We start from the raw sequence: 15,114 nt of genomic DNA, 5'->3' as shown, positions 1-15,114 counted from the left end.
TACAACAGATTATATCCCCATGTTTAGCTGAGAATATCCTCCAAATTTCAAAGACACTACTGGAGAAAATAATGTTAATGTTTCAAAAATAAGTGCAACTACACTAATACAAAATATACAACCAAATGCAACAGTATTGAAGAACAGCCAAGTTCTTAACAGTAGATACTTGACAAAGTTCTCGAGCTGAACGGAAGGCAATACACTCCATTTTTCTTGGCATTCAAACAGATGTTTAAAGTTTTAGGCAGGACTACCTGAGCTACGGCAGCCTTGTGTTTCTTCATCAGGTCATTCATGTCCTCCTGATCCTCCTCCATGCGTGACTGCAGGTCATTCTTCTCTCGTTGCAGACGGCTGAGCTGCTCCTCCAACTAAGGCACAAACAGAGCGAGAAACACACACTTTAGTTTAGAATGGCAGGATTTATTCATGAGCTATTGAATATGATAAATGGTCATTAGTTGGCCTGGCCGTGGCAGTCTGGGAATCTCATCTAATAGCAATGAAACACAATCTGGACAGGGTTCTGGCTGGAAGATAAGACCAATTGGAGATAATCAATTGGCTCATTTAGGCAGGGAAAAGTGCAGCCAGTGCAGCATACTGGTGATGTCCCATTTAGAGTTCATCCTCTGTGATCAGGGGGAGGCTCAGGCCTTCAATATGCATTCTCTAATCTCAGACATTTACAAGACCTTCCCTTGCCATAAATGCAGCAATTAACAAGCAAAGCACAGGCACATAGCACTCTGTGTGTCATCCCGAGAGAGACAAACATCCTCAGTCCATGAGTCTAAAATGTAGGCAGTACTCTCATGAGACACCCATTAATGAGCAAGCAAAAAAAAAACACATTCAACAAAGCTTATTTATCCATTAGAGCAAAATGTTGAAATCCGACATATGCCAAAGGGCATTTATTATTTTAATATTCCACCATGGGCTGATGATGTATGCATATTAATGTTCGAGCCCTGCTGTATTTTGAAGAGAGAAAATTTGACAGGCACCAGCCCTCAGTTAATTAAACATTGTTTGTTGTTTTTGGTTTAATTTGCTCATCAAAAGAAGGGTATAGAAACATTTATGCAAATTATTTCCCTCTCATCAAAAGTGAACATGAAAAAAGGTAAGTACATTTCATTATCTATGAATGTGTGATATCGTGCACAATATTGACAGATGCAAAAACATACAGCAATAGAAACATATGCAGAACATATTGGCATTCAAGCTTAGTCAAGTGGGTAATTGGAACACAATTTGTGCGGTTCCACTTGACGACATATGTTGCACCCTCAGGATACATTGTTAACAGATGTCAAAACTTACCGACATCTTCGCTTTGACCATATCCTCCATTTGGATATGCAAGTCCTCTATTTCCAGCTCCATACTCTTTCGAGCCTTCACTGATGCTGCACAAGTAAACTCTGACTCCTCAAGCTGTGAGAAAACAGGAGGAAGAAGAGGTGTTGGGACAAACGTTAGTGGAACTGAGCTCCAGAATCTGGGATTTTTTCATTTGTGTTGATTTGTGCATAATACACATTTCAAAGCATGCTTTCTGTTGTTGTATCATTAAGTATATTACACATCCGTGCTATGTTGGGCGCAGGCAGATGCCAAAATGTTCAAAGGGATGTACTTGATTTTTGAGCTGAGTGATCTCCCTCTTGCTGGGGGCATTACTCTTCAGGTGGTCCAGCATAATCTGTGCATCAGCCAGAAGGACTTTGGTTCTCTTCAGGTCTTTCCTGAGCCTCTTCTCTGTCTCCACATCCCTCTGGCTCACCTGAATGACAAACCACTCCTTTATAGCCCAGCATCGTTACTTTCCTCCTTGAAAACCTATAGCAACCCTTGAGACTCAAAAGCATTTTCTTTCCAATCAAAACAAGTGGCAGACACTAAATTGCACAGACTTGACTACACGGATATGTTCAGAGTAATGACAGTACCTGGTCCTGAGCATTCAGCAGTTTGGATTCCAGCTCTCGTCTCTCTCGCAACACTTTTTGCTTGTCTTCATACTCCTCCTCCAGCTGTACCTCCATCTGTTTCAGCTGTAGAACACAGTGTCAAGATGCACAAATGCTGGATCCATGATAAAGTCAGACATTACATACCGTCCTGCTAGACACGGCTGCTCTCAAAGACAAATAGATCCCCCAAAAGCAGACCTGGTAGCCTTAAGATTAATCACACATGATGCTTCATTATGTCAAATTAAAAAATTTTAAATATAGAAATCCATTTAACTTCTTTCTACTTAATAAGACACATGGAATAAAATAACAGTTTAAAGAATACATTACATTTGCAGTTGCAATGACTGCCTTGCAACTGTAAGAAGCCATTGCAGTTTACATCCATGACTATCCAGACTCACTTCAATTTGACGGACACCAAGTCTAAACCATTAAGATCAAAAGCCAATTTGTTTTTTCATATTAGATAGTTCTATAAAATTCTCAAACCTATAGCAACAAATAAATCCTATAATTATTTCTGCCTCCAAATTAAGACACATCAGTCACTGTGACATTTGACCAAAACTGAACCAATTCAAAATGTATACAAAGTTTCAAAAAAATTCCCTGAAGGCATACAGCAGAAAGTGTCCACAAATTGTGGGACAGATGGATGGACATCCAAAAATCCCTGCCCACAGCTATAACTCGTAGGGAGGCATAAAGCAATACAGCATGTGTACCTAGATGAAGTGAAATTAAAGTAATGAATTCAGGAACTTCATAAACTGGGCTATGTAAATAGAAATTTTAATTATTCAATTATTTCTTTGTTGTAACAATCATTTTAGTAACAAATCTCATATCTTTGGGAAGCCTGTTTATTTCCCCTTTAATGGTGCAACATTTGTAAGGAAAATTCATTTGTAGGTTGAGCAGCAGAGTTGAGTAGGTAGGTTGTGCCCATAAAAAATAAAAATAAAAACTTGCTAATAGCTCTCTACCCAGGTAGTCCAGAAAAGACTTCACACTTCCATCTAATAGGGCTGCTAGGAGGCCTGCCATGACTGCCCTTCATGGTCAGGCCCCTTTGCACTGGTGTCTGCAACATTTGCACTGGCACCTGAAAATGTGGAAGAACATTATGTTCAAAGATAGACTGCCGTAGGCAAAATCTGGACCTATCATAGATTCAAATTGCAGAGAAGATGTGGAGAAAACTATTCTGATTGCTGCACCGATAGGGTAACAGCTTTTGATGGAGGCAGTGTGATAGTGTGGTGGAGCATCTTCCTCACAGAGAAACAGAGAGCGAGGTTTATCAGAGACTACCTACAGCATAGGTGTCAAACTCTGGCCCGCGGGCCAAATTTGGCCCGCAGCCTAATTACATTTGGCCCGCGAAGCCATACCAAATTACTATTAGAGCTGGCCTACTGGTATTATACAGTTAATATATATATTGTTTAGTATTAAGCTTTGCTTGTTCCATATTCAGTTTTTCAGCAAAACTTGTTTGAGTCCATAAGAAAAGATTCATTCTTATATCTAGAGGAAGATTTTTTTTTCAATAAATATTAGCGTTAGCCCGCGACTTTGTTCCAGTTTTGAATTTTGGCCCACTGTGTATTTGAGTTTGACACCCCTGACCTACAGTATTTGGGGAGTGTAGAGGATGGAATGGTCTGTCTGCAGTGCTGACCTCAACTCCACTGAACATTTGTGGGATCAGCTTGGACATGCTGTTTGTGCCAGAGTGACCAACACAACCACACTGGCTGACTTGCAACAAATGCTGGTTGAAAAATAGGATGCCATCCCACAGCAGTGTGTGACCAAGCTGGTGACCAGCATGAGCAGGAGATGCCAGGCTGTGTATGGCTTTTCTACATAGTACCAGTTCCCTTTTTGCTAAATGAAAACATTTTTTAATTGCCAATAGGTTGTTTTTTCAGACTTCAATCATAGACTTCAATAAATGACACCAAACAAGAGTCAATAGCAGAATAAACACTTTGGCACTGGCAGAAAAGATTTGGCAAGTCTTTCATGGGCACAACCTACATACTCAACTGAGGTGCTAAACCCACAGATGCATTTTCCTTACAACTGTGACACCATTTCAGGGGAAATAAACAGGCTTTCCAACAGTATAAGATTTATTGCTCAGAAGCATTGTTACAACAAAGAAATCATCAACATAAATTCCCTTATTTTTTGTGCTTTCAATCAAGCATGAAAAAAGTGTGTTACTGAGTACTGCAGTAAACAGCCCTGAGTAAATGTTAGTCAACAAAAAAAGGCCATAAATAAGAAAAAAAACTGCAGAAATTGCAAGAATGATTAGTGGCTACCTTCTTACTGCAAGATCTCCTGATCTCCTCTACGTCTTCATCTTTACTCTCAATCTCTTTAGAGTGGGTCTGCCGCTGCCTCTCCATCTCCATCTCAAGCCGCAGCTTAGTCTGAAGACATAACATATAAATGACATGTGAGACAAACATGTATTAGAGAGAGAGATACATATGCAACAATTAGCAAGAAGAACTCCTAGCTGAACCATATTTGCACCCCTCTGTACCTGCTCCAGCATTTGGATGTTTCCAGCCTGTTCATCCAGCTCCTCCTCCTGGTCTTTCACCTTGGCCTCGAGGTCACGAAGCTGCTTCTTGACCTTGGCAAGTGAGGCCTCATCCTTTGACTCTTGGGAGGACAAATCCTGTAGCTCTGCCTCCAGTTGTTGCACCTTTACATTCATGCCACACAATTCAGTGTCCTTGTCCTGCAGGCAGAAGGCATGCTGTAAAACATACATCTGGACCAGCCTAGTTATATCATACAGAGAGCAGAAACATCAGACATGTTGTCCCCAAGAGAGGGCATTAGAGTACATGTGGAGTATGTAGTGGAGAGAAGCCTACCTGCAGCTGCTGGCGGAGGTTAAACATCTCACCAGTCATTATGTCTTTCTCTCGAGCCAGCTTCTCCCTCTGGCTCCTTTCCCTCTGTACCTCAGCCTGAGCCTGGTTCTGCTCCAGGTCAAATCTGGAAAACACACACACACACACACACACACACACACACACACACACACACACACACAAAAAAAATATTTTAAACTCTAAACTAACAAATCAGCTTAAAGAAAGATCTCTCAGAAATAGATCTCTGCATCATTCATTTCTGTGCACAGTATGTTACTCAGAGAATTTGACTTTGTTATACGGGAGGCGCCAGGCTATCATCGGTTCTATTTTAGCCTCCACTTCTGTCCCCCTCTAATAGCCATCAATTTACCATTGGGTTGTAATAATGTGCAAAATGTTTTCTTCAATTGTCTAGGGCAGAAACACTTATGGTTAGTGAACTTAACAGCTAAGTGTTTCATGCTGTCAGCTTGTTGTAATTCTCTGTTTTTCTCTCTGAAGCGCAGCCGAAAATAATTTCACCCACAGAGCATCTTCAATTAGCCACAGGGGAGAGATCACATTCTGCCACAGTGATAGCTTCTCAAGTGCTTAAAGTCTTGAGTCATTTTCTCAGCTAATGCAATTCCACAGATTACAGAACATCTCAGTCACTGTTCATATTAAAGAAAACTTTAGCATTAGGCGAGTAGACCAGTGCTGCTTAATCCGAGGAGAAAAGAGCTATATGCTCTCTGCAATGTGTGTTTATGCAAGAGAACTGGACAGGCAGTTGAACTGACTTCCTCTGCTTCTTCTCCAGATCATGGTTGCGACTTTGCAGGCCCTCCAGATGAAGCTTGGTGTCCTGCAGCTCGGCAGTCAGTTTCTGGCACTTTTTCTTCAGCTGCTGCACAGAGCGCTGCAAATCCTCATTATCCGTCTGCAAATCAGCCAGCTGCAGCACACACACACACACACACACACACACACAATTCTTTAATGAAAGTGCAACACCTAGTATTACTATTACATTTCCACAATTAAAATGTTATAAGTGTGAGACAAATTAATTTAGATTTTTTTTTTTATTATTATTTCAAGTTGTAATTTGCTCTTGCCTTTCTCTCTACATGTCTTTTGCTCTGCTGTTCCGTCTCCAGCTTGTCATCAAACTCCTGCTGAAGTTTCTTTTTGGCAAAGTCCATTTCACGAACGGCTCGATTGTATTTTATCCGCCACTCTCCTCCTAGAGGAAAGACATGCAATTTAGAAAATGTCTGTGTGACATTTGAGCATTTCCTGACTTTAATGCAGGTCCAGCCAGGTACACAGAGGAAGAGGCGTAAAAACCACAGACATGATGGATGCGTGGGATTATGGAGTGCACTGCACTGGCTGCGATGATTATCACATTCAAAGACTGAAATAAAATAATCTTTCTGGAAATAAAACTTTTGCTTAATCAGATGCTGAACTTACAAGGTCAAGGTATTCAACAGGAAACTACAAAGAAGGCTTTGTGTTTTAGCTCTTATCTTGAATAAACCTGAGATAGGAATTCAGAGCACACCACAACAGTAGTTAGAGGAGGACATGTCTAAGTGGCACTTTCCACAGTTCTTAGGCAACCTTAATTCTGGAGCTGTCATAGGCTATCAGAACTATAACAGCAGCCAGACAGACATTTGGGTTCAGGTTCATTTCCAAGCCTTATCATTTTAGAGGCTGTCCACTTCTCCTTCACATACCAACACAGGCTCCTCCATCAGTGCTGCTCATTAGCATATATATAGCATAATGACAACTTGCAGGGCCACCAGCTCTGATCCCACCGATTACTTTCTCATTCATCTAAGAATTCTGATATGCTCTGTAATGGCTTGTCTGCTGAGGTGGGTTGAAGGAGGTGGGAACACAGATATAAAAAAAAAAAAAAAAAGACCCATGGACAATATGCTCTCAGCAGGCGCTCTCTTTCCCAGCAGGGGGAGACCAATCAGAAACAAGAATTAGTTGTATGCCTGGGAGCGGACATCCTAATCTCCTAGCGGTTAATCCTAAACTTGGAAAATATACTTAACAGTATTATGCAGGATGTGACCAAGTCTTACTGCCATGTCTCCTGCTGAAACAGCTGAACAAAGCCATTCATTCCTGCAGCTACAATTAGTATAAGGGAGATTTTTCAAACTGTGCACATAATGCTGGTCTGAGTGGTTCAGTAAATTATGCTTCTGACCTGAGCTGACATGCCCATTAGGCAGGCTTAGGTAAGCTGCTGAAAGTGTCGCAGGGTGCAATTAATTAGGGAATTTAAAACAAATGCTTAAAAAACACTGATGACCGAGACTATGTTATTCAAAAAAACAGAGAAAAGTTTCTCCGAATTATCTTCAAATTCGATCTTGCATGTAGCAATCTCTGGTGTCACGACCAAATGTTAGATATCAGTGTCTTGCTCTACTAACCAGCATCTTCATCATCAATGTCCATCTCCCCATTTAGCTCTGATGTTTTCATGAGTCGTGCTTCCATCACCTCCATCTCCTGCGATTCTAACTGTTTCTTCATGGCATCAAACTTTGCCTGGAATGCACAAATTCAGTCAATAATCACACAGAGCATGTCAGTCATAATAAACTGAACTTCAGAATTACTATAAATTTTAAGTGTGCATCTTTCATATATATATATTTCATGTTTATTTGCCTGTAGATCCTTCATATCTTTCTCCAAGCGCAGTCTCTCAGAAGTCTCAGCCTCCAGCAATTGGGATGCTGACTCACTTGTGCTTCTCTCATCAGCGAGCTCTGCCAGCAAGTCTGCGATCTGATCACAAACAGGCAGACGCACACGGGGTGTTATGCAAAGTTGCAAACTACTGGCCACAGTTCCTGTGCAAGTAGGTAATCAAATCTTTAAATAAAATAAAGAGTGCAACTGCACCATAAATCTCCAAAAACTATCCAGAATGCACTACCATAGGCAGGGGGACCCACCCTGCTCTCCAATCGATCTGTATTGAGTCTCAGCTCATTTCGTTCCTTCTCCACTCTCTCAAGCTTCAATTTCTGCTGCTGAATCTCCTCCTGGAATACAGAATATAGCTGTTTTATATCAGATACATGTTATGTTATGTTATGTTGGAGGTCAATGTCAACAGTGATGACAGTATGTAGAATAGTGCAGACACGGAATGCATTTAAAAATATATTAAATCCTTAAAGATTCAACAGGTTGGGTGAGGTTTGCTCACATCTTTGCTCCGCATCTGGTCCTCTGTGAGCTGCACTTTAATGAGGGGCTGCACTGTGGTAAAGAGCCTCCACCATGGCCAGTCCTTCACTCCACGGTTCTTCTTGATGTTTTTTTGAATACAACGGATGGCTAAATCCTGAATCTAAACACACATATGGAGAGTCAGTCACCAAAGAGAAATCTGTGAGAGTGCAGGCAGTTATTTGCACAACAAAATACAAACTCATATTGAATGTCAATGGCATAAAAGTGATGTAATTACTTCCAAATGTATCTGTAAAAGATCCCCTATTATGACCTTAGAACCAGCAACAATGCATGTAATATGCAGCACCAATAGCTTGAATGCAGACAAATTGTTTGCACAGGTACCACATGGAGGCAGTATCCAGACTAAATGCTGCTTTTATATAATCACTGGAATAAATACTTTCCAAACTCTACCGTTACCATATCATCCGCACCATTGCTGAACAATATTTGAAAATAACTACATTCTTCTGCTATATTGCATATGTATGGGCAAGCAGATATCCCGGGACTTGCCAACCTCCACTAGAGAGTTTCCGCCGAGTGTGTTCCAAGGCTGGAAGCTAATTTTGATTAATTAAATCAAACATTTTGGCAGCTAATTCCAAGTATTACACGATTTCCATGCTGCTTATGCATGAGGCTCTCTAGCAGCAGCAGATTATGGGCAAACCCAATTAGAGCAACACAATTCTCAGCATCAGGTACATTTTGCCCTGAAGGTACTCTCTATGACCAATTAGGATTTGTCACACAGTGAAAGCCTTAACATGGAGCAAAATGCTGCAAATCTCTGACAGAAGAATTAAACAGGTCTCACTTGTCATATCTAGTCTATAATGAATAGGAAACAAACAAAAGATTATACAACATGAGCACTGTGGATAAATATTTTGGTATTCATATCACATTAACAAGGTGTGACAACTGTAAGACAGTGTGAAGTGAATGAAAAATTTGAACCAAGGTTAATAAACAAAAAGAAAAAAAAACACTACATTCTTTTCCAAATATTCTATACATGTATTTCGGGTTTGATTGTCTGTATACATGTAAGACTTACTGTATATGTATTAGATATTAGATACCTGCAGCAAAGTCTGAGCATAAAGTTGCCATTTAGTAAATAAATGAAGCAACAGGGCTCCGCCAGGGCTGCCCTTTGTCTCCGGTTCTGTTCATAATTTTTATGGACAGGATTTCTAGGCGCAGCCAAGTGGCGGAGGGCTTTCGCTTTGGTGGCCTCAGAATCTCATCTCTGATTTTTGCAGATGATGTGGTTCTGTTGGCTTCATCGGGTGAGGGCCTCCAGCTCGCACTGGAACGGTTCGCAGCCGAGTGTGAAGCAGCGGGAATGAGGATCAGCACCTCCAAATCTGAGGCCATGGTTCTCAGCCGGAAAAGGGTGGAGTGCCCACTCCGGGTCGGGGATGAGTTCCTGCCCCAAGTGGAGGAGTTCAAGTATCTCGGGGTCTTGTTCGCGAGTGATGGGAGAAGGGAGCCGGAGATCGACAGACTGATTGGGGCTGCAGCTGCAGTGATGCAGACGCTGCACCGGTCCGTCGTGGTGAAGAGGGAGCTGAGTGTAAAAGCGAAGCTCTCAATTTACTGGTCGATCTACGTCCCTACCCTCACCTATGGCCACGAGCTGTGGGTAGTGACCGAAAGAACGAGATCGCGGATACAAGCGGCAGAAATGAGCTTCCTCCGAAGGGTGGCTGGCCTCTCCCTTAGAGATAGGGTGAGAAGTTCGGCCATCCGGGAGGGGCTCAGAGTAGAGTAGCTGCTGCTCCACATCGAAAGGAGCCAGCTGAGGTGGTTCGGGCATCTGACAAGGATGCCCCCTGGGTGCCTCCTGGGTGAGGTGTTCCAGGCATGTCCCACCGGGAGGAGGCCCCGGGGCAGACCCAGGACACGCTGGAGAGATTATATCTCTTGGCTGGCCTGGGAACGCCTTGGTATTCCCCCAGATAAGCTGGAGGAGGTGGCTGGGGAGAGGGAGGTCTGGGCCTCTTTGCTTAGGCTGCTGCCCCCGCGACCCGGCCCCGGATAAAGCGGATGAAGATGGATGGATGGATGGAATGAAGCAACATCGGTTTCTGAGGATTTCTTCATTATAAACAAACATAAGCTATAAGCTTTATCATTCTGGCTCTTTCTACACTTTGTACATTATTCATTTTTAACCCTAAGCTAAACCAAAGACATATCTTATAGCAATGCACTGCATACTGATACCTTTACAACTGCAACTATAAAGGTATCATCTGCGCTTTGATTCAGAACCATGGGAATGCATGTTTCAAATGAAAAAGATATTCTGTAGAATCCCCCGCCTGAGCTCAGCTGTGTGCTGATTCCATGCAAATAATTCTAAAAACTACATTTGTAGGGTACCTGAAGGACAAAGCTCCCAATATGGCAAGTGCCTGCTGAGGCAAAATAACAGACTTTTAAAATGTCAGGTTGTCCCCTTGAGGAGACAGTTGAAAGGGGAAAGAAAAAAAAAAAAAAGAGGAAAAATTGTGGTTTTGTCATTTAATGTCACATGGGCTTGGCACAGCTTCACAAGGTTAACATGCCAGAGAATATCAATCAAGGCAACTTGTGACTTCCTGTCACATCCATATACATCAACCAGTAGCTGTCTGAGAGCTTCATCAGAACTCACTTGCACTATTCCAGAGGCAAATTACCATCTACTGTACATGCTAAGACTGGATACTTCAAACAGTGTAAGAGGCAATGAAGACCAGATCTGTTTTCGCAGAGGGATATCAGGGAAACAGCAAGGGTGCCAGTCGATGTTATTATACAGTGATTATTCTAAGACTCGACAACAACACACTCTGCAAATCTTCACAGTAAGAGAAAGAGAGATGGAAATTACTCAATATTCGACACATCCCTGCATCCTCCCCAAGTCTGGTGTTGACTAATTGAATCAGGAATAATATAAACAGAATGATAATCAGGGGAAAAGATGCCCTTCAGATAATTATTGCAAGGAGAGACTGTATTTACCATGCATGCAACAGCTGTATGGGAATAAATTGTTGGTTAGAAAAAGGCAGAAAAGGGGTAGCAAGGGGCTGCAAAGCCACTTTCAGAACAGCATCTTGCTTGTAATTTCTCTACCAAGCACAGTTTTATATCTCTCACTGCTGAGTACAGAAACTGACCTAATATTATTAAAAGCTTTGGTATTTTATGACTAGTTTTGAAGTGTTTGAAAAAAAAAAAAGAAATTCAATAACTACATGACGTCCATTCATTTATCATTTCAAGTGTGGAATTTTTTAATGCAAGTTTAGAATAGAGTAATAAGCCAGTTAGCTTAGCTTAACTCAAGGACTAGAAACAGAAGGAAATATTTAGCCTTGTATGGTTTTAGAGAGGCTATATGACCACCTTGGCGGTAGAGGGCCCTTACAAAAGGCTCCAAAGAGTTTTGTTACCCTTAGACTCAGGCTAGCAGTTACTCTCTGGTTTTTTTAGTCCTTAATCTCTACCTAGGATGCTGCTAGCTGTGTGGTCTGCTTTCATTGGGAATAACTCAAGTTCTTTTGAACTGAATCAAAATGAATTGGTTTGTGGATATGAAAGTAATGTGCATTAAAATGTCCACAGCTTAAATAAACCTCTGCAACCCTGACTCGATGAGGGGTGCGTCATAACTGCATATTTCATGTTACCTTGCCAACCTAAGTTGAGTTTGAGATAAATACAATTGAGATGAAATAAAGTCTCATCTTTCTATTATAGATACATGTGCAGGAGGGAGGGGGCTAAAGAGGGCAGAGGAAAAAAATTTTCTTTGCTAATGGATTTTGTAATTGCACAGTTGCCTAGCAATTTTGAAAGGATCCTTGGTGTTGATTTTCTTCAATTTCTAGCCATTGTAAAGCAACAGGCACTTACCCTGCTTTGCTGTGTAAATAATCACTTCTGAACTTGATAGAGAAAATGTATTGGGGTTCCAATTTTAGACCAACATACATTTAAGTATTTGATTTAAAAAGAAAGGTACCAAAATATGATATCTGAAAGTCCAGATATTTTAAAGGTCAATTTGATTTACCTCATTACAACATTGACAATGTAACAATTGACAATGTTTGACTGGCATCATATTACAACTAAACAACATGCGTGCTTCCTAACAGTATGTCATAGTGGATGGAGAGATAAGTAATGTAATTCCATTTCTGCTGGTTCATCACAGCCCAGCTGAAGTGGCACATTCACTTAAATAGTACAACGTAATCATAGAGGGAGAAAAGTACTGCAGGGCTCTATACATCACAAGAGGACACATGAGGTCCAGAGAGATAGACTCACACAGGTCCTGGTAGAAAAATGGAAGATGGATGGAATGGATGGGTATGAGAGTCAGCAGCATGTTTGATAAGGCTACAATTCAGGGGAGTGGACTGATAAAATGTCACAGAAATGGAAATGTCACAATCAAATATCGCCTTGGGAAAGCTGATTGGATGGATTACAACGAGGGATGGGGTACAGCCAATAGATTCAGAGAACCTATTTGCAATTAGCTGAAGATTTACAGCAGGGCTGGTTATATCTACCCCAAGAACAGAACAAACTAGATCTAAAATTGGCTCTCAATTCTGAAGTGCATATCCTTCACCTACTTGACCTACTTCGTTTTGCTCAGCTGTGCAAAAACTAAAAATAAAACAATAGACAGTGTGTTGCAATTACATTGTTTTTTCCAATTAAAGTGAATTCATTCAAGTTTCTCCCCTTCAAACTTTGTTGACAAAAACCTGTCACAGTTGTATTTAGGCTTCAGTTAAGATTACGACAACATTTGGACTGCTCGTTTCATTTCAGTATAGAATCCCGCATACCTTTCTCTTCTTGAAGGCTTGCCGTGCCAGGTAACCTCTACAGGCAGCTTGGAAGAGGGTTAGATTGCACTTGGTCTGCTCATCCCTCTGTTCCTCCAGCTTAGCCAAGGTTCCAGCTCTGAAGAACAGCTATAACAAGAAACAATCATACACAGATGCTTATTAGCAAAGCGTAAAACAGTTCAGACAATTTTATGGTTATTTTTGATATTATGAGATTTAGAGGCCCTGCTTTAATGTCAAGCCCAGCAGCACAGTTAAAACAGAGGGGAGTTAAAAGGTAAATTAATGCACTGAAGCAACTAATCAATAAGAAACAGTTTAATCCACAGTCAAGTGAGTCTTATCTAAGTGAGAACCCGGGTGATTAAGTTATCTCGAACAATCAGCCTTGTCCATTTCTAATCTAGGGCAAAGGTAAAAAAAAAAAAGAGGTAAACAGACAAAGAAAAGCACATTATGTCATAGCCTGTTTATACCCATGAAGGATTTGGTACCATGATACATTCCAGATATGATGGCAGGAAGCTATTAAAATGGACAGGATGACCGCGCGCACACACACACACACACACACACACAAACACACACTTTCTCAAACTAAGGTCGCTCTACAAAGTGTCCATGCTCCTTAAATTCCAAAATCCATATATAATATGTTAACAAAGCAAGAGCTGGGAATCATCAAACTGTTTTAGCAAGCAAATCTATAAAGCAGTAGCAAAGAAAGATACATTCAATGGTATCAATGAATATTAATTAAAACTCTCAAGGCAAAAAATAATCTGTTATTCTTTTATTTTTATTTTCAAAATTGCATGCAGGCATCATGTAGTAGCTTTATGCAGCTATGTTCCTTTCAGGCATGTGGCTATCTCTAATGGCAGATTTTGTCCAGTCAAGAGCTTCTCATTCACTGCTTTTAGTTGGTTTGGTGTAAATGGTAAATGGCCTGTATTTATATAGCGCTTTTACTAGTCCCTAAGGACCCCAAAGCGCTTTACATATCCAGTCATCCACCCATTCACACATACATTCACACACTGGTGATGGTAAGCTACATTGTAGCCACAGCCACCCTGGGGCGCACTGACAGAGGCGAGGCTGCCGGACACTGGCGCCACCGGGCCCTCTGACCACCACCAGTAGGCAACGGGTGAAGTGTCTTGCCCAAGGACACAACGACCGAGACTGTCCAAGCTGGGGCTCGAACCGGCAACCTTCCGATTACAGGACGAACTCCCAACTCTTGAGCCACGATCACCCATGTAATTGGCATGCAAGTGAGACAGGTTGCCAAGACACCACTGGAATGCTTTGTGAATGGCCAACTGTGCATGTCTACTTCTGAGCCCATTTCACACTCCAAAGTGTGGCACCATGTGAAGCCGCCTCCAAACCATTCTTTTGTCATGTGTTTTATAAAAGGGCCATGCACACCGTACAGTATCTTGGAGCATAAGTCCCCCTCTTTTGTACTTTACTGTTTGATTTCATTTTGACTGATGGCCGCTTTCCAGCTGATAGGATTTAATGTGCATTTTGAAGCAATGTTTACTGTGCAAATCATACTAAGGTTGTGGTGAAAAACAGAATGCATTAAGAGGAGAAATTTGCTCCAATAGCCTGAAAAAAACATAGTAAATATGGTAATATATATGGGCAAGGTAGAGACATGACTCTTGGGTAACCACTGGCTAAATAACTTGAAGAAGGGACAAGGCTTGGCAGGTCTCCAATAAAGGATGGCAAACAAGCCTCAAAGAGGAACAGGTGTACTGAAAGACACACATCCCCAGACAGCAAGTGTCATAAAAAAAAGAGTTGTGTACTACTGCTCTGTGGTGAGAATTTCAAAACAGACGCAGAGCAATTCATAGCAAATGTTTATTCAATACATTTTTAAAGCTGTTCATTTGTTTGTGATGTGTGGGCATTACTCACCCTGCTCAGACCCATGTGGTAACTGCTCTTCTCCAAATCCAAGGACTCCAGAAGCTCCTCTACAGCCTGAGTAAATGCATACATGCACACAAACACACATTCAGCCTTTCAAAAGGTGGATCC

General features: G+C 41.4%; 1 protein-coding gene across 3 annotated transcripts in view; it reads right to left on the bottom strand.

Moving 5' to 3' along the window:
* Nucleotides 1–15,114, bottom strand: part of LOC146565376 (unconventional myosin-XVIIIa-like) — a 61,170-nt gene that overhangs the window by 15,329 nt on the left and 30,727 nt on the right. For all 3 annotated transcript variants that reach the window (XM_085288486.1, XM_085288487.1, XM_085288485.1), the window contains 15 exons: nt 14,992–15,057; nt 13,048–13,176; nt 8,142–8,285; nt 7,885–7,974; nt 7,595–7,714; nt 7,354–7,471; nt 6,004–6,131; nt 5,686–5,840; nt 4,898–5,021; nt 4,558–4,758; nt 4,331–4,441; nt 1,965–2,069; nt 1,652–1,798; nt 1,336–1,449; nt 258–374 (listed from right to left, as the gene is read on the bottom strand). In XM_085288486.1, coding sequence (XP_085144612.1) covers nt 258–374; nt 1,336–1,449; nt 1,652–1,798; nt 1,965–2,069; nt 4,331–4,441; nt 4,558–4,758; nt 4,898–5,021; nt 5,686–5,840; nt 6,004–6,131; nt 7,354–7,471; nt 7,595–7,714; nt 7,885–7,974; nt 8,142–8,285; nt 13,048–13,176; nt 14,992–15,057 — 1,869 coding nt within the window. The remainder of the gene's footprint in view (nt 1–257; nt 375–1,335; nt 1,450–1,651; nt 1,799–1,964; nt 2,070–4,330; nt 4,442–4,557; nt 4,759–4,897; nt 5,022–5,685; nt 5,841–6,003; nt 6,132–7,353; nt 7,472–7,594; nt 7,715–7,884; nt 7,975–8,141; nt 8,286–13,047; nt 13,177–14,991; nt 15,058–15,114) is intronic.

Source organism: Mchenga conophoros, linkage group LG10 (assembly GCF_057382185.1).
Source record: "Mchenga conophoros isolate Kocher_MC1m ecotype Shallow Benthic linkage group LG10, M_conophoros_male_GT1.1, whole genome shotgun sequence".
NCBI lineage: Eukaryota > Metazoa > Chordata > Actinopteri > Cichliformes > Cichlidae > Mchenga > Mchenga conophoros.
The sequence above is the reverse complement of the archived record's forward strand: the minus strand, read 5'-3'. Positions and strand labels throughout refer to the sequence as shown.